A 23,451-nucleotide genomic window follows, 5' to 3' on the forward strand; every position below is an offset into this window, starting at 1 on the left:
CAGGTGGCCTATAAAAAATTCCATCAATCAAAATCAATTAAAAACTCGTCTCAAATGCCTTTTGGTGTCAAAAGCGTTTTATTCTGTCGATGAATTCATGACGAGCCGCTGGGAGGTCTAAATTTGCACTGTATTTAAATAATCAGTTTGTATGTGTTTGCTCTCGATCTGGAGTCTGTATGTGTCTGTTTGCTTTGGATATGGAGTCAGTTTGAATGTGTCTGAGCGAATGTATGAATTGTAAGTGTGAATGTGTATGAAGGTATAGTTAGGACTATTTATTTTTGCTTATGACGATTGCGATACAATGTTATATTGTTTAAAAAATGCAATAAAGAGATTATTATTATTATTAACACATGGTACTGTGCATGGTTATATGGGAGAAATATCAATAACAATAGACAACATAAACAGATAACAAAATTATACCTTTAATTTTACAATAAATCACAGCACAAGGCAAAATTAATACAAATTTAAATGTATATGGATAAATATGGAAGAGTCAAGACAAAAATAAAATTAAACTAACATTTAAACTTCTCAACTTTTGGATGGAGATTCAGTATTTTCCTTATTTGAAGTTTCCTGAGATTCTTCCTGTTTCTTTGCGATTTCATTATTTTTTTTCTCTTTTGCCTTTTCTTCGTCAATTTTCTTGTGTTCCTCTTTCACCATTGCTCTTAATTCCTCCTAAAATGCAAAAAAAGCAGCACTGAATTATACAATTTCATCACGAGTATTTAGAACAATATATTTTATTTCAAGTTTTGCTTTTCCAAGAAAATTTGTGTTGAGTTGCAAAGAAAAAGAAACTTTACTTTGTAATTTTTTGGCCCAACACCCAAAAGTATTCTCCCAAATTATGTTATCTGGAAAGATAAGGTCCTTGGCAGATCACATTTAGAGAATGAACGCTTAACCTTAAACCTGACAACATGGCACAGATGATACGACTATAACAGATCAACCAAGTACACTCAACACTTTTTTTATTGTTTAATAAAATAATGGTCAGTAATTGTGAGTATTCCAATCAGCAAATATCACAGGGTGGTCACTTGACCAAGAAAACTGGAAATAAGTTGTAAAAAAAATAAGGTACTTATAGGATTTTTTTCACTAAGAATAAAGAAAAAAAGAAATTGAACTTCATTCTAAAATGAAACTGTGAATGATGTCCACACAATGATATAACCTCAATAGTTTATTGAGTTTGTCAACAGCAAACTTCAAAAAAAAACTGATTTACTAGATTTTTTTAAACAGTACTTAATTTCTGAACACATAAAAATTTATACATTATTAAGTATATACATTAATACACAGAAATGTATTTTCTGTGGATCACGACATTTTATCTTTTTTTTATAAATACATAACAGAAAATAAAACTATTACTAGTCATTCTGTACTTTATTTGATAAACAGCAATAAGTTCTAACAAAATTATCTTTATTGTTCAATAATAAGCAGTTGAAGAGCAAAATAGATTTTTCTGTTTTAACATGTTTGGTGCATTGATACATTGGCAATCTTTATCATATTGCAACATAAGTCATTCGTGAATCATAAAGGTGCACTTTTTCAGTGTGATAGGGTTCACGGGTGATTAAATAAAATGGTGGACTTTTGGCGTCTGATAGTTTAGTAGGTCAGTATTTCTATGTGAAATCGGTAGAACTACCGATTGAGTTCTGTTAAGGAGTGCCACAGAATACAGTGCTTACTTTTAACTGACATGAGTCTCCAGTGACTTATTCCGAATACTATTTATATTCAACTAGACCAGTGATGTTCTTTAATTACAAGTTGTGTAAGGAAATAAACTTGTACGCTTCAAAATATGACAAACATATAAGATTCACAATGTAGCTTAGAGACTGACACAATAATGTAGCAGTTGAAATCAGCGTGAACAAGAAATGAAACTGTGGATGACTCAAAGTCGCGCACAGCAATAACAAGAAAAATAAGCAATGTGAATCATGACTCGTACATACCAATACATTCATTAAAATAATTATAAACATAGCTTTTGTAAAAAAGAATAAAAAATGATTAAATCTGGTGACTGCTCAACCATGTTCCGATGAATGTGTTAAGGGTAAAGGCCTGTAAATGAATTGTATTCTGAGTAATAACTGACCCCCCATCCGATCTGGTCCGCCAGAAGTTGACATCCGACATCACAGTCTCCCAGCCACAAGACATCTCTGGAGTTGGTATCGGAGTCAAAGTCCAAGCCACCACCCATCCCCAGCATCCGCATCAGCCTGTCTCGGTGCCCGGCCTTCTCTCTGTTGATCAGCAGCCGGGGACAATGGTTGCCAACACTGCAACAACAAATACAGTCACATTGAAAAATACCCTGATCACATTTACAAGTACAGTGGCCACAAGTAGCAAATACAATAGCGATTTATGTATCAGAGTCCATAAGACAGGTTCAACCATCAATGTACCCTAACAGTTATTATGGTATTACAAACAAATCATGTTAAGGAGTAAAGTTATTAATGTGCTTTAGATAAAAAATGTATGTAGAGTCTATTAACCTTTTCCTACGCTGTAGACGGATATACGTATAAGAATGGCAGACTTTGACCAAAACGCCAAATACAGTTATATCCGATATATAGATTGTCTCTTGGAGAGTTTTTTAGTTCACAAAAGGCCTTCAAAATGCCCGGTGCACGTTCCGTGCTTACTGCAATTGCCAAGGAAGTATTTATAAAAGACCTTCACTCTGCTCGTCAGTTCTGTGTCTTCTACAGAGCCATGACCAAACATATCTGTGGCGTGTATTACTGGTTTCTCGGCTGTCACAAGCGTGCACGTCTACTACGTATCTTGTTATTATTCTTCATCGTGTTGTGATTAGTTTAAAATATTTATGTTGTCTTAAATTTAATTACATTTTACAACAAAATTTAAATTTATCTTAAATAAACAGAACTGAAAAGTTTTCTTTTTATCAGTAAATTTGCTTATTTTAAGTAAAATGCTCTGTTTTATATTTTTTTTTGCTTTTACCTATTATAATTTAGTTAGAATCAAAATTAACTTTGAACTTAAAAAAACAAAATTGTTGTTCTTGTCTTGGTGTTATAGGAAAGTTAATGGATTTATTAGTGGTGTGCGAAGGGTTAATTTGTTTTTTACGCATCGTTTAAAAAAGCTAATCATATAATTTATAACTTTTGTAATTTACTTAACATATACAATAAAAAATACTATGCAGTTTGTTCTGTTCGAAGCTCTTGTTAAACTAATATGCACTACAGGTTCCAAAAGGATAGATTCCAATCCTTATAACTTTGTGCTCTATTTATGTTTCCCTTCCGATTCCTCTGTACAAAAATTAAAATTAATGTTTAGGAAACATTTTTACTACACGGATAATACTAAATTTATGGAGGTAAAATATATATATATACTTTAATATCTTCTGAATATGTATCCCAATATCACTCGTCATATCTTGCTGATTAACACATGACACTAATTAACGATATACCTAACAATAAATCAGTATCATAACTGACTGGTCAGTATTTCATAAAACAGTGGTAAGGAATAAAATTCTAATCATAGCCCAACAATGGCCTTCACAGTCTTAGTGTAAAATTCAATTGTCTAAGAGTTTGATCAGGTTCTAGGTTTGTTAATAACAACAGAAAGGAATAATACATATCTTTCTTACCAATTTTGTAAATCACATTGATACAGTTCCTGTTGTTGCTTTTCTGTTCAGCAATATCTCTTACTTCAAATTATATTCTTTGTTTAAATACTGCTTTTGAGAATGGAAGAATTGTTAATTAAACAAGATTTTTCCGTACATTTACCATCGTTTAGTGACACACAAAAATCAGTAACACTAAGTTTTGAGATCTGTAATCTAATCTCTTAACATCTAACACATAATTCAAATCTAGTCTAAAATAAACGAATCACACCAGAGCGTTGTGACAAACATAAGTCAGGAATCATAACAACCATATTGTGTGTCAACTCCATATACATTACCTCTTAAACATGCATTAAATTAAAACAGAACACTAATTATTGAAACCGATCTATAGAATACAGGTCTGCACTGAAGGAAGGTCATGGAGGATTTTGGAATTGTGAGAAGTTAATTTAGATCTTAACTTATTTGAGAACTATTCTTTGCGTATTTTTAGAACGTTAGCTACTTAAAAAGCTACTTTAAACCCCGATTCCTGATTTGCCACCATCTTGTTTCTGCCATGACGATCGCCATTCACTATTGGCCTCTGGTCAGTTCTCTGTGGTTGGTCGATCAGTGCAGACCTATTGTGATCTATATTCTTTGGTTGAGTCTTAATAATTAGTGTTTTTTTTTTAGTACATGTTTAAAAACATGGTTGTTGTGATTCCTGACTTATGCTTGTCACAATACTCTCATGATTTGTTTATATTAACCTAGATTGTAGTTATATGTTAGGTTAGTTATCCACTTGAGGAAGAGATCAGATTGCACTTCTCAAAACTTAGTGTTGCTGATTTCTTGTATCACTAAATGACGGCAAATGCCCGGAAAAATCCTGCCCTTCAAATTATACTTTTTTCTGCTTGACAACAGACAAGATTTAAAGAGATTTTCATTTCTAATCAAACAACAGATTTCAAAATTCGTATGTGTCTGTAAAAATATCTAAATAAGAATTGCTACTGATCGTTTTCATACAGTTTTAGAACATGTTGACCTACTTGTCGATGAGAGAGGCAAACGGTTGTACAGCCAGTGAAGAGCCCATCACAATGAGCAGATCTGCCTTGGGGAAGTCAGAAACGCTCTTTGTGTAGTATTCCTGTGGGAGACACTCCCCGAAGAATACTATGTCAGGCTTGACCACACCATTGCACAGGACACAGGTGGGAACACTGTCTTGGAAGATTTTCTCTACAACAATAAACAGTATTTACGATAGGTATATATAATAATAAACTAAGTCAAAGCTTTTGTATTGGCTACATATTTCAAGATCAGTTTTAATCTTTCTGAGAGCTTATGGCGGGTAATTCTGCTATCCCTTGTGTAATTAATATTTGCCAATGGCAGATAAAACAGCAGCCAGTATCATCTGCATTAAGTGCTATAGGCAGGAACGCTGACAGTTTAATTGTTTTGTCACTAAAATAATATTTACTAGCACTTACTTACAGCTTGGCACAGATTTTTCTACTGAATAACATGGAAGTTATACATATATACTTTTTACATGGCGTATCAAAAACTTCAGTGACCAGAAATGTGACTGAAAAATATTCCAATTTCTTGATACGGTTCAGAACAGTTTGACTTTAATTTTGGACAGCAATGTTTTGGGGCTCTGAAGTCAGAAAGTGAAACCGTAATTATAAATGTACCAACTAAACAAATCAAATATCTCCAACATTCCATGTATTTGATTGAATAGCAACAATTCAAGCAACACTACTTTAGAACAATGTGGAGAACATTAGGTTATTCGTTTTTTTTTTTGGCCCACATCTTTTCTGATATGCCAGAGAGCAATTTTAAGGATTTTTGGTTAAAGGAAAATTATTTTTATTCCCTTGGAGGGATTTATAATTGCAATACGTTTTTGTTAATATATGGTTATGTGTACTTTGTTTGTGTACAATTTTTATATTATTCTACGAGAAAATCTATTGTAAAATTATTGAAGGGTGAATAAATGACTAAGGTGTATTGATATCTTGCTCCAAGATATTACTGTTCTACTACTGCTCAACAGATTTTGCACCCACCTTTCATCCAGTCCACAGAGTACTCCTTCTGACACTCCAAACAGTGAGACGTAAAGAAAGTTCCGTGTGCCTCAATGATCTTGTCACCAGGCAGACCAGCTACCCGCTCCAAGGTATCAATGTTCTAAACAGACCACCATTGCTTTACCAAAATTGATCCTCTTATTTCTTATTTTAGTGATAAATTACATCATAATTTTATGACAGGTTGTTTGTCATCAAACTTAACACATTGGAGCCTGAGCCTATAGCAGAAAAAATTAAAGAAAAACGATGTACTGATTGTATTGTGTGGGACCAATGACGTTGCAAGGAATGAAGCGGAAGAAGTTTTTTGTAAACTTAACATCAACACTACAAAAAACTACAGAGACTAATGTTATTGTGGTGGACCTTCCAAAGAGGTATGATTTGGCCGATTGGTCATGTGTGAATGGAGAAGTTTATGAAACAAACCGGCGAATTAAAGACTTCTGCCAAAACTATAGAAAATGTTATGTGTGTAGAAGCAAGTGAAGCAGGAAGACACACCTACATACTCAGCAGGGACTTCATCTCAATACGAAGGGGAAAAGGTGGATCGCTGAACTCTTAGCAAAGAAAATTGTGGAACTGACAACCAAGAAGACAACTACAGAGGAGGCTCTGAACTTGAGCATCAGTGGAGATCAGCCCCCTCCCCCCGGCACTGAGCCCACTTCGGGAAACGACCTCAACACCCTCGAGGCAACGGACCCATAACTGTCTCAACAGGACAAGACAACAAACCCTTAAGTATACTCCACTTAAACATCCAATCAATCAGGAATAAGCTTGACTCACTAGATTTATTCTTAGATAATACTAGCTATGATATTTTGACTATTTGTGAACATTGGCTTTGTGAAGAAGAGATATCTCTGTACACTCCCCGTGGGTATAGATTGGCTGATAGTTACTGTAGGAAACATTTGTTTAAGAGGAGGCAGCGTAATATTTGTCAGACAGGAAACTGAATGTAAAATTTTAGATGTAACAATGTTTGCTTATGACTTTGGTTTTGAAATAACATCAGTACTTTTGCCTGAATTAAATCTTTTAATTGCCTCTTTATACAGAACACCTGACACTAATGTAAATTGTTTTTCTGATTTCATTAGAGCTATTTTTATTACATGTTAATAAAAAATACGGTGATAAAAAAATTATACTTTCAGCAGATTTCAATATAGATATTAGTAAAATAACCTCAGAATCACAGTCTTTTCCTGAATTTGTTGAGATCATTTAATTTATATTGCTTGAATCACAACCCAACTAGGGGAGATGCAGTACTAGATAATATTGTTACAAATATTAGCAAAGATAATACAGAATGTCAGGTTATTGAACCACATCTGTCAGATCATGCAGCTGTGTTTGCAAAGCTGTATGGTCTATCTCTTGCAAATAAAGTTAGGCCTCATTAATCCAAGCAATTTATATAAAAATATTAGAGATTTAACCCCTACAACTATTTTAAACTTTAAAGACATGTTAGTTTTAAGAGACTGGAGGCAACTATATTGTATGTCCGATGTAGAAGAGGTAGTGAATATTTATTTCTGTTTTTGACAAATTCTTATAACAGATGCTGTAGAAATTAAAACATGTTAAATTAAAAAATCCCAACAGGCCAAGAATTAAATGGCTTACGCCAGAACTGAAAAAAAATGAAAGAATTCATCATTTTACTTTATGACAGATACAAGAACAGTAAGGGTACAATAAATGAAAGTAAACATAAAGAAGCATATACTGATGCAAAAAAGAATTTACAAAAACAAAATAACTTTAGAAAAAAAACATGCCAATGAAAACTTTATTGCCAATGCTTCAAATAAATGTAAAGCCGCCTGGAATATAGTTAAAGCTCAATCAAATAATGGCAATGGTAGTAACAGCTCTAGTCAAGTTAGTGTTATTGATTCTGAAACGTTTAATGATTATTTTGTTAATTTAGTAGGTAAGTTAGGTTTAAGTAGTTCTAATAGAAATGTAACTGAGAATCAAGCCATTAAATGTAAATAAATACATATGTCACAAATTGTTCTGAGGATGGAAAACATTTTAAATGGAAACCAATTAGTCAAGTTGATATTTTAAAAAGTGTGCAAAATCTAAGTACATCTCGTAGTGAAGACTACTATGGGTTTTCAAACTTTATTGTTAAAGAAATTATTGAAATAATCTTAGAGCCCCTACATTTTCTTTTAATAGGGTATTAGAGAACGGTGTATATCCCAGTTCTTTTAAGATAGCTAAAGTTACTCCAATATTTAAAAAAGGAGACAAAAATGACCCATCAAGCTATCGACCAATATCTCTGGTTCCCATTTTTAGTAAACTTATTGGAGTCTTGTATTAAAGCAACAGTTAAACGGCTATTTTTACTGAAAATAGCCTCTTTTGTAATGAACAGTTTTGGTTTCATACCGGGGCGAAATACAGTAAAAGCAGTAGAAAAACTTGTGGAACAAGTTATTTTTAATTTTGAGAACAAATTAATATCATCTGCTACTTTAATTGACTTGACAAAAGCTTTTGACTGTATCTCGCACAATTTATTAGTAAAAAAGCTGTTTGCATATGGAATACAGAATAAAGAACTTGATTTATTAGCATCTTACCTTAACAATAGAAAACAAATGGTGGTCCAGGGCCAAGAAAAATCAAGTTTTAAAGGTGTGAATGCAGGAGTCCCCCAAGGATCTGTCCTTGGAACCATTTTTATTCATCATATCAATGAATGACATAGCTTTTAATTTACCTTGCCCATCAGTTTTTTATACGCTGATGATACTACACTTTTGAGCTGGAATAAAAGTTTGGATACACTGCTTGAGGAACGAAACACAAGCCATAGAAACTGCATTACAATGGTTTGAAGCAAACAACCTTGTTGTAAATAGTAACAAAACAGAAAAAATTATTTTTTTCCTTGAATCACTATATTTATAAAGATGTAAAGCCTGTAAAACTGTTGGGACTTCACCTAGATAGTAGATTGAGCTGGGACCAACACATTCAAGAGTTATGCAAAAAATTATCTAGAGTCACATTTCTTTTTACGTAAGCTTTTGAATTCTGTGACAACGAATATGCTAATTACTACCTATTACGCCTTTTTTCCATTCTCATCTTAGATATGGCATTACACTTTGGGGTAATAGCTGTGGTTCTCAAAAAGGTTTTCATATGGCAAAAAGAGAGCCCTAAGGGTAATAAAAAATGTCCCCAGAAAGAGAGTCCTGTGAGCCTCTTTTTTAAAGAACTACAGATAATAGACTCTACCTAGCCTATACATTTACTGTTGCTTGGTTGATGTTAAAGAAAATCTACAAACACTCAGGGTTAGACAAGAAGTCCCACCAGATATCCTACTAGGAAAAACCATATGATAGAAATGTTACCAATAAAATTAGAAAAAAACTAGAAGTAGTCACTGTATTATGAAATTAAAGATGTTCAATAAACTGCCTCAAGAGCATGGCATGTAACATTAAAAATATTTAAGGCAGTTTTAGAACATTTGGCTCAAAGATAAAGCGTTTTAACTCTGTACAAAGTTACAAAGTTATTTGGCCTTGATATTAGTACATTAAGATTAGTACCTATTAGTGTTTTTTAAAATAATTTTTGTTTAATTTTCTGTTATAATCTTTGTTACATTTTTAAATTTTAGCTAATTTTAGAGCTAAGCCTGGTTTAAGAATGTAATAATTAAATTAATAGCTAAGCCTGTTGATGAAGAATGTAATAATTGACCTGTAACATTGATTGACAAAGCCCGCTAGACAAGTTTGTTAATGTACACAATATGTACTATAGTGGGATTTAAGCTTTAGCATAGAATGACTTTTTGTCGATTGCATATTTTTAATTTTATGTTTAAAGACAATAAACTTTCATTCTCATTCTCATTCTCATTCTCATCTCATCTCATAATTTTATGACAGGTTGTTTGTCATCAAACTTAACACATTGGAGCCTGAGCCTATAACATCAAATTTGCTCAGTATACTGGCCGTTTTTTGTGATTTTTAAAATGTTTTTAAATTATGAAGACATTGTTTTAACCTAACATATTATATATCAAATTAAAGAGGAGAACATGCAGTTTTATAAAATGTGTACTTTTATTATAAAATAATAATTTGAACAAAATTATAAAGTAAACAATATAATGGAAAAAAAAAAAATTGTTAATTGTAACTTTGTATAAATGTTTTATTTTTCAACCACCTAATGTTATATAAAACATTTTTAAACCACCTAATGTTCTATAAATGTGTTTTTGATATAAAATTACCATAACAGAAAGATATTATTCATGTTAGTACTAATGGAAGGCCTATCATAATCATACTCAGCATCATTCACGTCTTGATTATTAGACCTAACCTCAAAATCTGGATCAGGATCATTGTCGTTGAGAAACTCACCCTACGATCCAGAGTCATAAATTTGACCCAAGATTCTTTCAAACTGAATCGCAGATGATCTTTTATTTTCATTAAAATACGATCCTCCTCCTCCAAATCATGCTCAGAATCTGACATCATATCACGTATCATGTGCACCGTTATTTTGTCTAAATGATTACTCATTTTACACAATGATCAAGAAAAATAAAAGTTGTATCACTAAGAAACCAAATAAAATAAATTAAACCATCACTAAACCAATATTTATCACTTTATTCAGTAACAGTGGAACTTTGTTTATAAATAACAATGCTCGCATCACTGTGTTGTCAGTCGGTTAAGTAACTAAGCAGTTGTACAATAGTTGAAAATGCTATTTTTACAGCTGCAAAACTGTTACTTGTCATAAAAAGACGTATAAATATAAACAATATAACATAGGAAATAGTCTGAAACAACTAAACCCGATTTTTTACCGAAAACCTAAACGTATTGAATTAAGTACCGGAGCCCGAGTATAGGTCGGGCTCCGTATACAACGGCGTGCATGCTAGCCCGACATACTCGGGCTCCGTATTCAATGTGTTAAAATACTAGACTATTATGAAGCAATCAACTAAACTGAAATGAAGGAAACAGAATTTTTCCTAACATTTGCCATTGTACAGTGATACAAAAAATCAATAACACTACGTTTCGAGATCTGCAATCTGATGTCTTTTTCAGGTAAATAAGTAACCTAACACATAATTAAAATATAGGGTTTTAGAGTTAGTGAAGTTGACACACAACATGGATGTTGAGATTCCTGATTTATGCGTGTGACAACACTGTGATATGATTTGTTTATTTTAACCTAGTTTGTAATTATGTGTTACGTTACTTATTTACCTGAAGAAGAGATCACATTGCAGATCTCGAAACGTAGTGTTACTGATTTTTTGTATCACTGAACGATGGCAAATGTCCGGAAAAATTCTGTTTCCTTCACAATCCTTCCATTATCAAAAACAAACTTCAAACAATAAATTGAAACATACATAACAAATAACATATGCAACACCAGTGAAATTACTGCTGACAATCTGGGATGTATTAAGAATCTTTGAGCATTGAACTAGAAAGTCATACTAACAATAATGAAATCCCTCCTCATGGCCACAGCCGATGTGTCATCTGTATTATGGTACAGGTCACAGTTTATTGTGTTAACATTGGTATGGAACCAGATATTCAGCTCATCCAGATCCTAGCACTCAAGAGACACTTGGATAAATGTGACTAAGGCTTGTGGCCATCTCTACCTGAGTATAATGCCTGAGGAGAACTCCTTTCTGATGGAGCAGTTTGACAAAATAGTGGCAGATAGTCGGCTTGAAGGTTCCCGGATACAATTCCTTCGCCAGAGTGAAGAACGGCTGCGGATTATTGCGGAAGTATCCGATCTCAAATATGGCCTGTGGGTTAGGTAAGTTGTATTTCTCCAGGTTGTGGTAAAGTCCAGAACCCGGAGACCTGAAGTCCGGGATTCCTGCAGCTGAAATAACGCACAACATACATAATTGCTGTTATAACAAGAATCAATTAGCCTTACACAGGATTGTTGTGTTTACACTACTATTTTTTCATCTCTAAGGACGTATTTTACATTGAAAACATTGTCACAAATTTCAAGAAATACAGTTTAATATCTATCTATACATTTATGTTCATTCGCATTAAAAACACTGTTATGAAGATTAATGCCTGTCATGTAAAACAGTCAAGTACAAAGCTACATCTGAAAACTCTAGAGATTATATTCCAATAGTTACATGGCATGAACATTCAGTTATGATGTCAGAATATATATAAAAATATTAAATAATAAAAACATAAAGGACAAACATGGTTTAAAAATTATAATTTTACATATTAAATTAAATAAAATCATTTATTGTCAGGACACTACAATAGTGTATAACAACGTCAACAAGTTATAACATGTGAAACTAGTTAAAGAAGCATATTGTTACTAGCATTGTAAAATTCATTTATAATTTGTTATATATACACTTCTTAAGCAACATGTTTTTTATGGAGGTTTCAAACCCAGGCCTAGATAATTTTTTTTTATGTTCAGGTAAAGCATTGTACAATTTGATTCCCAGATACCTAAAGCTACTTTGCGTGCTTGTGTATTTACACTTCATCAGCAACAGATCATTCATATTTCTCGTAAAATAGTTATGGTTATCACTAAGGCTAACAAGGTCATTCAAGTTATCTTTAACATACATCAAAACACTTAATACATTAATTAATTTACAAAAAACCTTACCAGTTTAATAATTTATTACGAGTTTTACAGTATACCACTAGCTTGATTAGGAGCTTAATTTGTTTTCACAGAAAAACAAGGAAAACATTACCAATATTGTATTAATCAATATTGAAATAAATCTGTAACTAAATTTACAAACTAAATTGATTATAGTACACAACAAAACTAGACAATTGGCACATTTTCTCAATAAACTCGAATAATATAGAATGTTGCACAGAGCAAGTTTAGATAAACAAGACTATGGCATAATAATTTTAATTCTTTCCTTTTAGGAATATATTGTAAAACAACTCAAGGAAGCTAAAAATTGAATACTTACATGTCGATATCCCTGCCCCAGCCATTGTAATGATATTCTTGCACTTCCCTTCTTTGATAAGATTTGCGATACCATTTAATGAAACATCATCTAAAACCTATAAAATACGAGAAAGAATTGAGTTCACTTCCTGCTTATGACACAGTAACAAGCTGACATCCATTACAACAACTTGTAATTAATTAATACTTAACTTGTACACATTGATTTGTGTTTAAAGAAAATCTACTATGCAATGAATTTTCATCAAAAAAGTTACCTTGATGATGCAACAGAATGTTTTTACTTGGTTGATTCCAGACAAAAATCAGATATAAATATGAAGTTAAAACGTTAATTGCTTTCAGAATCAGAATCTCTTTATTCACATTATCATTAAGACATGTAATGGCGTCCTCTAATAATGTTCAGAGTGAACGAGTAATTGCCCTAGTATCCAATTACACCAAGGTTACGTAGAAGGGTTGGCTCAATTACACAGAGAAGTCTTCAACAATGTGAAACATTTGTTACAACAAATACAGCATCACCAACACAGATAAGGAAATAACAAGCAGAAAGCTACAACTCTGAGAATGTTGCTTTGCACAGACAGCCACGGTAAAACTCTGGCATGGTAAATTAATTACTTAAATTACTGTTACTGTTACTGCCGTGGCTCTTGGTACCCAAGGTGGTACTTTGCCTCACCAACACACTGCCTGCCTCCAGATCTCTCTATCCATTGCCTCTTCTTCCCTTCTGGTCCCAGTTTTCTTATGTCTCTTCTGATCTGGTCTCGCCATCTCAACTTGGGCCTTCCTGGTGGTCTTCTGCCCTCCGGATTGTTTACAAGGACGTTCTTGACTAAGGAGTTGTCCTCCTTCCTTAGTAAATGGCCAGCCCATCTCATTCTCCTACTTCTCACCTCGGCCACTATGTCTGGGTCCATATATAGTTGCCTCAACTCCACATTATGTTTTACTTAAATTATACTTTATACTTTACTTTTACTTATAGTACTTTATACTTATACTTTATACTTTACTTTTACTTATAAGTACTTTACTTATACTTTATACTTTATTAATTACTTAAATTATACTTTTAAAACCATGAACCTCGGCATATGCCGAACTTGATCAGTGTATGATACTATATAATTTATTTCCTTTATATTATGTCCTACTTGAAGTCTGAGGTTAACCGTAATACTTGTTATGCCATATTTCTATTATTTCAAGTAGGTTCCTTATATTGAATAAATCTTTATTCTATAGCTCGTTGTAACTATTTTGTAGGTATAATACATCACACGGATAGGAGTATGCTACACCATGTGTTGCGTAAGAGGCTTCATTAAGTTTGGTTACCAAATTTTGTGTCTATAGCTCAGTTCATTCTTGAGACATCCCGTGGACAGACAGATAGACAAACATCATATTTTTCACAAAATGAAATTTTCACATCCCCGGAAGACAATAAAGAATTGTGTTAGCCTAATAAGTGGCAGACTTTCATGGCGGCCAGCCAAATTCCATGGTTGAACATGCACCTTTATAGAATTCATTCATGTCAGCGGAGAACTAAAATGTCATGCAAAAAATGTAAAGACTGTAAATCATCTTTATAAACTTTTTTCAGGATTTTGTAGCAGTGATTAAATAATTAAAATTTTGGTAAGATAGGGAGGGTACTACAATGCAGGAGTACGCTGAAATCAGATCTTGTCACCAACTTTTAACATTATATTTCACTCTATTATTTTTCGATTTACTGAATGAATTATCTACACACTTAATATGTCACATGATTGTTTACTAATTCAATTATTATGCTATTGTTATTGTTGATGACTTTAACTGTTGCACTCAGTGTTCTCACATATAAATGAAGCCTCATGCTCAATTTCAAGTCTATGGGTCTGTTTGTTTTCGAAAATCATGCAGAAAGATAAACAGACAGAAAAAATGTTGTCCAGTCTCACAAGTAATAAAGTTCAGCCAATAACACCGTTATACTATGTAAAGTTTCTTTAATACAGAGATATATAGTTGACTAAATATACGAGTACATGGACAACTGTCAACACATGTGTTTGAACACATATATAACTTGTGGACATGAAGGTGCGGATCTGGGTGTGGAACGTCTCAATACAAACTGGGATAGTAAAATTTTCAGGGAATCAATCAACAATGTCACCTTTTGTAATTGTATGATGATCGGTGATATAAAATATAAAATCGAGACTCAACACTTACAATTTTTACTATCATTACATATTATAATCATATTTATCACATAAATATTATACTCATTACACTGTGTTCTAGTGATAAAGAAGACTTTCAATTTATTATTTTTATATTACTTCATAAATATTTAATATGAACCCATGTAATTTTAGGAGTTTTGCATAACCATGAATGGTAATTTTATATATATATATATATATATATATATATATATATATATATATATATGTATATATTACATTATTATTATATATGTCACAAAATGTATAGAAAACATCAACCACTGGTGGCGAGAGAAAAGAAGAGACCTGGCCCGTGCCGGCGCATAGCTGTGTACTAGTGTGTTGCCGCACGGTAATTTCAGGCGCTTCGCCTCACAGCCAACCCTGCGAATTGTTTATCCTAGCAATGGAGTTATTTGTTTTCAGTAATGTGGCAATATTCAATATTGTGTTAGTCAGTAAGGTATCAATGTTAAATTTTATATAGATAAAAGCACTACATTTACATTATACTTATATGAACATTAGTAATTGTTATATTAACAATAAAAAAATCTTCAATTTCAGCAATTCATTCCTTTAATTATTGTTTGTTTACAACCACTGTAGAGCCTAATTATTAGAATTTATTACAAACATAAATTTTGCTCAATTTTAATTTATCAAAACAGTACCGTCATTTAAATTATCTTATAAAACATAACAATTAGGCCGCAAATCAATCAAAACAGTGTAACAATAATGGAATTACGAAACTAGGTGCGGCAACATACTAGTAGTAGCGCCTGCAATTTTCAGATAGGCCATAATCCAGGTCTCTTCTTTTCTCTCGCCATCAGTAACTCATGTCACAGAAGCAGAGACGTTAGATCACATGTGGGACAAAACTATAATTACACAAGATTACATATCACAGGCACAGTCACAATATAATATATAGTTCACTTGGTAATCAAACACTGTATCCCACCACTCCTGATACTGTTTCATTTCTTCGCTTAAGGTTTACGATAACGTGTGTTATTTATATTATACATCAATTATTAAACAACAACCAAAAGAGTCTTAGATAATGTATGCAATAATACATAACATCTACTAACACAAACATAGAAAGCCTTAAATGTTCTCTATTGCACACAATAAAGTAAGTGTTTTTCATAAGGTGAAGTTGGGTTGTACGCCCTAATGAAAGAACTAGTCAGATTTTAGATCATAAGAATATTGATGGGGGAGATAAACTTTCATTTAAAATACAATTCACAAATTGAAAGTGATTAAAACAAATATTAAAAAACATAATAAAATTTTGTGTTTCAATATAACTTATATAAATGTCCATTAAAATTTGTTCATAAATATTGTTACTATTAAAAGTTAAAAATTTCTTTTTAATTTAAAGATGATATTTAACAACTTTTGACATGTTTTGGTAGTTTATTACATTTTTTTATTTAATAAATGCGATAAACTCTAAAGAACTTGCTGAGTTACTTTTTCACACTCCATTTATAAATGACTTCTTTAAGTATTAATTTTAATTTTGGAATTGCTTTTTGATACACTCATTAAAAATCATGAGCTTATAAACAATTTGTTTTAATAAATGATTTTTCAAGATTCTACTGAAAATATAGATGTTTAATTTCATCAACACTAATGTAAGTTTTATAAATATTTTAATAGATTGTGTATTCTTTGATTTAAAAAGAAGAGATCAGTCATAAAAGAGTTTGAGATACATTTTTTTCTGTATAAAAATTTTTACATCTATATTTTTGGTAATTTGAATAAAAATTGTATTGATCTTTTATTGAGTGATTTTTGCAGATTCATATTTTGTTTAGGCAGAACTTTTACACACTATCTACTTAAACCTTTTATAACGTAACTCAAACAAGGAACCCTAATACATAAAGGTTATTGACCTTTGGTTTTTCGGATTTATCTGTGCTCTCTTCACTGTAGAATCCAAGCTTCTCAGCAATGTAGCGGCGGATAAGTTCTACCGTTCCATCCTCATCATCTGGCATCCGGGACCCGCCCGGTCTCTCATGACTTAACCTTTCCTTCTCCGATCCTCCTGATGTTTCATCTGAAATGAAAAAAGTTATTTTGGCATTTACCACTTATTACTATAGGTAACATTTTTTATAACAAAAATATAATACATCCCAATAAAATAAAAACACTTGTCTATAATATACTTGAATAAATATGGTTGTAGTTAATCCTCATTGATCAAAGACGAGATATTTCTAAATGCTGTGCACTGGTACAATAAATGCTGGATGTACATTGCAGGGAGAGACTGAAATCTACAAACCATTTTTATCTTAAAATTATTTTTAAGGGATTAAAATATACTGAATTTTAAATCTTGCAAAAATTTAAAATTGTTATAAAAATATTGAACAATATAAAATTTGTACCCACAGTTATTAAGGTATGTAAATTCTAGAAAAACACAGAAAAGTCCCCTAAATGTTATTTTCAAAAATATTTTAGGAGGTCAAAAACAAACTACCTTTTATTTAACATTTAGTTTTGGTGGAAAATTCTATAATCCGTTAATAGTGCAATTTAAAGTAAAGAGTTTAATATGTTGAAACTTGGAGCAGCCTAATATCTTCTGTCTTTAAGGTTGTGCATGCCTCAGAATCGCAATCTCTGACCCGCTAGATCGCATAAGCATTGTCGTTTCCTGTTCTCTACCATTCCTGCGATAACACAGCCCACTGCCCCATTCTCCCTCCACTCCAAGTACCAGAAATTAGTTATCTGTCCCACCTGTTATCTTTCTCTCTCTCAAATCTCCGGAACTCTAGATTTGGCAGTTTCTATAGTAGCAGGGTACTATTTCATGTTTTGCAAGCATTCTTTTAGAAATGTATAACAAATATTTGTATACTCAATACATCAAGTAATTGGTATTGCTGTCTTCATACAATTCTGAAGATTATTTATGTACCAATATACACTTGTTTGTTTTATATTAATTTTAAGAGGTTGAATATACAAATGTAACATTTATAAACAAACACTTCCAAGTTAGCAAAACAATGTGAGATGGGAAAGTGATGCTAAAATTTGTTTTTACACTTTAAAAACACTTAGGCCTAGATATAAAAATGTTTTCCCAAATTGGGAATGGTCATCAACTTTAAAGTTGAAGAGATGTCAAAAAAGTTTAGGTTTAATAACACTTTTCAATTATTACGTAATATTATAGTGTATTAAAAACTGTAACAATGTGTCTGTATTTGTGAATAATTTAATTAAAACAGCAGTATTGATAAATATACTGTAGTATTGTGGAAATAGTGGCAAAAGGTCATAATTGATAGCTAATTCAAACTAAAATTGATACCAAGACCAATACTTACACGTTACTCAGAAAATTTCTATACCAATAAAAGTTTTTCAAACAATAGAAAGTTTCAAAATTATTACTATCCACATTGTACAAAATCACGAAAAAACCATCGAAATCCTGTTAGCCTTTCAAATCTTCCATCAACCATAGTCAATAATCAATATGAAACAATTATTTATATAATAGTAGTAAGTGTTATTAAAACAATACTTTTCCAATAATTTTATTTTTTGGACGAGGCCTTTCGAAACTAAAGATCGCCTGATGATGAAACCTTTGGTTATACTATACATTTGAAATTTTGACTGCAACCTTGGCAAAGCATATTATGCAACCTCGAGGACAGGCCATTAACCTCAACTTCTTAATGAATTACTCTCTTTGACAAGTAATGTAGTAAAACATGTTTGCAAATATTTTACAGGATTTATAGGCCTTCTATATTTTAAAAATTTAGGCAATTGTGTAAACCAGCCTAAAATAAAAACGGTTGAAAATTAAAATGTTTGCAGTATATATGTGAGTTAAACCTTTGATTGTATTAATAGTGTAACCTAAACAATCAACTGTTATACCTTAAGGAAATAACACTTTTTATAATGATTTATGACTCGGGGAAATCATATTTTTTCTTCTGGGTAGTATCGATTTCAAGAAGTTGTTGAAAGTATCCTCTCCAGAAAACTCTGCCTTGTATGCAACATTTTGGCCCTGCACGAGCTTTCCACAGTCAAGTATTAGAACCCATTGCCGGTTCTTTACTACGGTGGATATTAAACTACACAATGTATGTGTGTGGATGTATGTGACTATTGTTGTTCACAAAACAAGGGTTTTCGGCACCAGACCATCTTGAAGCCAAGAAACGCACGTTTTATAATTCTTTTTAAATCAATTTAATTAAATTTTCTAGAGTTGACCGCTAATTTGATTTCGACAAAGTCTAATGGCAGCTTGTACAATGGTTATGTACATGTTTTATTTGCATTAGACACATTTATACTTCAACATAGTAAAAAGTAAGTAAATGTCATACTGTTTTGTTTGTTGGTATCTATAAATACTCATAGCCTAGATGGTTTTTTATTCAACACAACAATAATACTTTTTATAGTTAATTTGAAATGCCTATAACGTAATTTGGTTGAAGTAGCTATATCAAAGATTCTTTACTTATGAATCTTGATGATTTGATATTATAGATTATTTGAGACCTGGTGTTGGACGCTTATATTATACTGCAGCCGAAGTTTTTAAAGCCTATTTGATACAGATGATAGATATTTATTGTTAAAATTGATTAATCAATGGTTACAATTAAGAGGTAATATCGTTTGTCAATATTGATATAAAAATCACTTAACATTCTCTACAAAGGGAAGACATTAATAAGCGGCCTACACTCGTTATTCGATTGTTATTACAGAATTATTCGATATACTATCCAAATTCGATATTATATAATAATCATTTAAAACAAGACTTATAATACATGTACAACAAAGTATAATGCATAACTATTTTTATTAACATAAATTTTACAATAACATTACAAAATAACAAATCTAACTATGGCCTAGACCTTCACATCAGAAATACGTTACAATATTTATATATTGCGTGGATAGCAGTGAGCTACCGCTTTTGTGAAGGCAGTAGCCAAACCCACATGTACAGTTCGCGGACATTAGCTGCACGCGTGACCTTGAGTGTCTGGTGATAGGCGGGGTAGCATTGTGCGCTGCGTTCCAAAAACATTTCCTGTGACTCATGGGTAAAACCCTCCTTTCAGGAATCGTATTGGCCCAAATAACTCATCGCACTCAGTTAAATCAAATTTGTTAATTGTGATAGTGCTGATTGTGGTGGAATTTAAATAATAAGAGAATATCAAATAATAGCAATAATAGGACTTGTCCATGTTTTTAAGATGTTATAGTGTTGTTTGACCTGTTTTTGAAAATAACGTATTTGTCAATAGGCCTACTAATCTGAAAATCGAAATCCTGAGTTTAAAGTCGTTAAAGAGATTGTTGCGCCTTCATCTCAGCGGCTAGCACATGTTTATTTGTTGAAAGGGTAGTATTTGGGCCCTACGAGCACAGCTAAATTCCTCCAACTGTAATATCTAGAAGTGTATCACATAATTTCCCTATATTCATCGTCGTTTCAAATTCTCAACAAATTAGTTACTTCTTTATTGTTTACATGACAAATGACGGTAACTAATAAGCAGGAAGCATAAGTTTTGTTAGAAAAAAATTTTTATCAAATTATTTATTGGGATAAAAAGGAAGCATAAGTTTTGTTAAATAAATTGTAATATCAAATTATTCATTCCGATAAAAACAATCAAACCATTCGATAAAACAACTGAATAAAGAGTGTAGAGTGTATGCAGCTTATTAAAGTCTACCTTCTACCAATTCTATGAGAATCACCCAAGAATAAATGTGAAGTATTTAACCTAGTTCTGAAAAGTAAAAACAAATTCGAAATTTTAAAATTTAAACACTTTAGAGGAAAGGTAATTTTATGGCAAAATTAAATTTATACAGAAGAGAAAACAACGTTTAAGATTTGTTTTCTTTCGTATTTTACAAACAATTGTTGCTTACCTTCTTTAGAAGCCATTGTTGTTTCAATCTATTGTCTGTTAAAGTTGAGGTTAGCTGCTGGACCTTGTTACACAGTATAATATAGTTGGAGAACAATAAATTAACAAACTTCTTTATTTACCTAATTGAAGTTAGAAAAATAACTACAACACTTTTATTCAGAGTCAAGTAACTATTGACTAAACCTTTTTTTAGTTTATACACCAAATACGAATAAATTTATATTATTGATTGCAAAGGAAATGACAAGCAACAAGCATAAACAGAGCAGATAAAATTTAAAATACTTATTTCACATTAGCATTTAATATAAATTATATTTCTTCCATTCCCAAATACAATCATAACATTCTAACAATCAATTGATTTTCATCTCCAAAGAATAACTATTGTTTTACTAGTTATGTTATAGGTAGGTAGAGAGATGTGCCAAGAAAAAAGAAAATATGAACTAGTTTCATCTGGACGTTCCAGAACTGGAACGGACATTAAACAGTTCACTTCTTCGGAACTCCATATTCCGTCGGAACGGTTTACTAAACATGCCAAGAAGTTCCGGGGATTCCAGCTCTGAACATTAGGGCGGCTGCTAAGTGACCCAGTGCCGATCTGTTTTATAGGTAATGGCATAATTTCAAATTGCAACTTGTCGATTTACTGGACTATTTAGAGGCAGGCTCGTACTCAAACCGGTTTATCCGGATAATTTTACTGGAGCCTGGGATCTCAGGGGGCCTGATATGCTGGGCACCGCCACACGTTTACTTGAAGGGTCCGTGTCGACGGACGAGATGTCTCAATTTTATAACTGTATCGGTATTATCAGGCTACATTTGTAATATCGTCCATTACAATTTCAAAGAAATTGTGAATAATAGTACATTCAATGGTACAAGTCAATAATAGTTCCTGCGATTAAACAAGAAATACCTCTACACTTGCGCCCAATCTGACCCAATGAATCAAAACTGGAATGTCGATACAAAAGACGAATTATCTTCAATTTAGGATAAAAATTAAATTAAAAAGCGCGTCTTTTTCTCACAACTATCAAAAGCCAGTTACGAAACGGCCTGCCGCCTGCTTTATACTTCTCGAGTACCGTAGGTGTTATCAAACGTTTTTAACTCGGGGATCCCTTTATTATTAGTTTTGACATTGTGTACCACACAAAATGACCGTTTATATATTAGTTATTATTTTTTAGTAATGATAATTTGAGAGATGATTATTTCTTTACAAAAATCTACAGGGTAGAAAAATTAAATATTTATTTGTGTTTCAATTTTTTCAATATTTACTATGCACATTGAAAAAGATTAAAAAAAAGATAAGTCTGGTATATTAATCCATAATCTACAAATAGCAGATTAAATAAATAAACTTTATTACCAAATAAAAACTATAGGCCGATAGCAAAACATCCTGCTTCAGTACATCCTGTTCAGATATTGTTTTTGCTTTGGACTATCTCTGGTTTTATTTTTGAAAGTTTAATATGTTCGCATAAATATGTGGTTCAAAATTGCACAGTGTGTTAAAATGTGTTTTTTAACTTCTGGTAGTTCAGATTGTACAAGTAGCAAAAAATGATGTAAGCTTTGCTAAGCTGAGTAAATATGCGAGAGTTTAAAGGTCTGGCTTTAATATTATTTACTACTTTCACGACTTCATTAAATAGGTACACATTTTGTAATAAAAATTATTTTTTTGTCGCTGCAGTAACGAGCTTTGTCGCCGTAGTATGAATGCTTTGTTTCATAGGATTATAATATCAGTATCTTTTACGGACCCCAAGAGGTCAGCGGACCTCACACTGAGATATTGCTCTAGAACAATGACCTTGAGCACAAGATGGCCAGGTGTCAAACAATATTAAACTCAAAGGTTATTCCCTAACTGAGCGATAAATTTTACTATGTACTTAAATTGTTATGAAGAACAAGCAGTTATTGACAATGTTGTTCCATATTAGGACTGTTGCGAGAAGTTACAACGGATGTAATAGCTCCCCGTCTTAGTGCTATGATGTCTTGAATTCCTGCGTTTTGATCACGTATTGAAATAAAAGTTAAGTTTTATCACAACCTAATCTTTAGCGAAGGTCTTAAAGAAACTACATTAGAAATAACAAGACTTATATTTGACGTACTGTGAAAATTACGATCGGTTCTTGTTTTCTGCCTTCTAAAAGGGAGTAATGTCGGCGGGAAAACCTAATTTATATTTTCCTTCCAGCTGATATTTACGCGACTCAAATTTACAAATCCTGAATACAACTACAACTTGGTCCAGCTATTATCTATCGATAACGGCTGTCTATAACTAATATCGTAGCTAA

At 32.1% G+C, this 23,451-nt stretch overlaps 1 protein-coding gene across 1 annotated transcript; it reads right to left on the minus strand.

Annotated features, from left to right (window-relative positions):
* Positions 1 to 410: 410 nt before the first annotated feature.
* LOC124353124 (NAD-dependent protein deacetylase sirtuin-2) lies at positions 411 to 21,455 on the minus strand. Its single transcript, XM_046802968.1, has 8 exons — positions 21,111 to 21,455; positions 17,045 to 17,211; positions 12,878 to 12,974; positions 11,537 to 11,769; positions 5,788 to 5,911; positions 4,744 to 4,936; positions 2,153 to 2,339; positions 411 to 696 (listed from the first exon to the last, which is right to left on the minus strand). The coding sequence occupies exons 1-8, from the start codon at positions 21,124 to 21,126 to the stop codon at positions 547 to 549; spliced, it is 1,167 nt and encodes a 388-aa protein (XP_046658924.1). The 5' UTR covers positions 21,127 to 21,455; the 3' UTR covers positions 411 to 546.
* Between the last annotated feature and the right edge of the window lie 1,996 nt (positions 21,456 to 23,451).

This window comes from Homalodisca vitripennis, chromosome 1, assembly GCF_021130785.1.
Source record: "Homalodisca vitripennis isolate AUS2020 chromosome 1, UT_GWSS_2.1, whole genome shotgun sequence".
NCBI classification, from domain to species: domain Eukaryota; kingdom Metazoa; phylum Arthropoda; class Insecta; order Hemiptera; family Cicadellidae; genus Homalodisca; species Homalodisca vitripennis.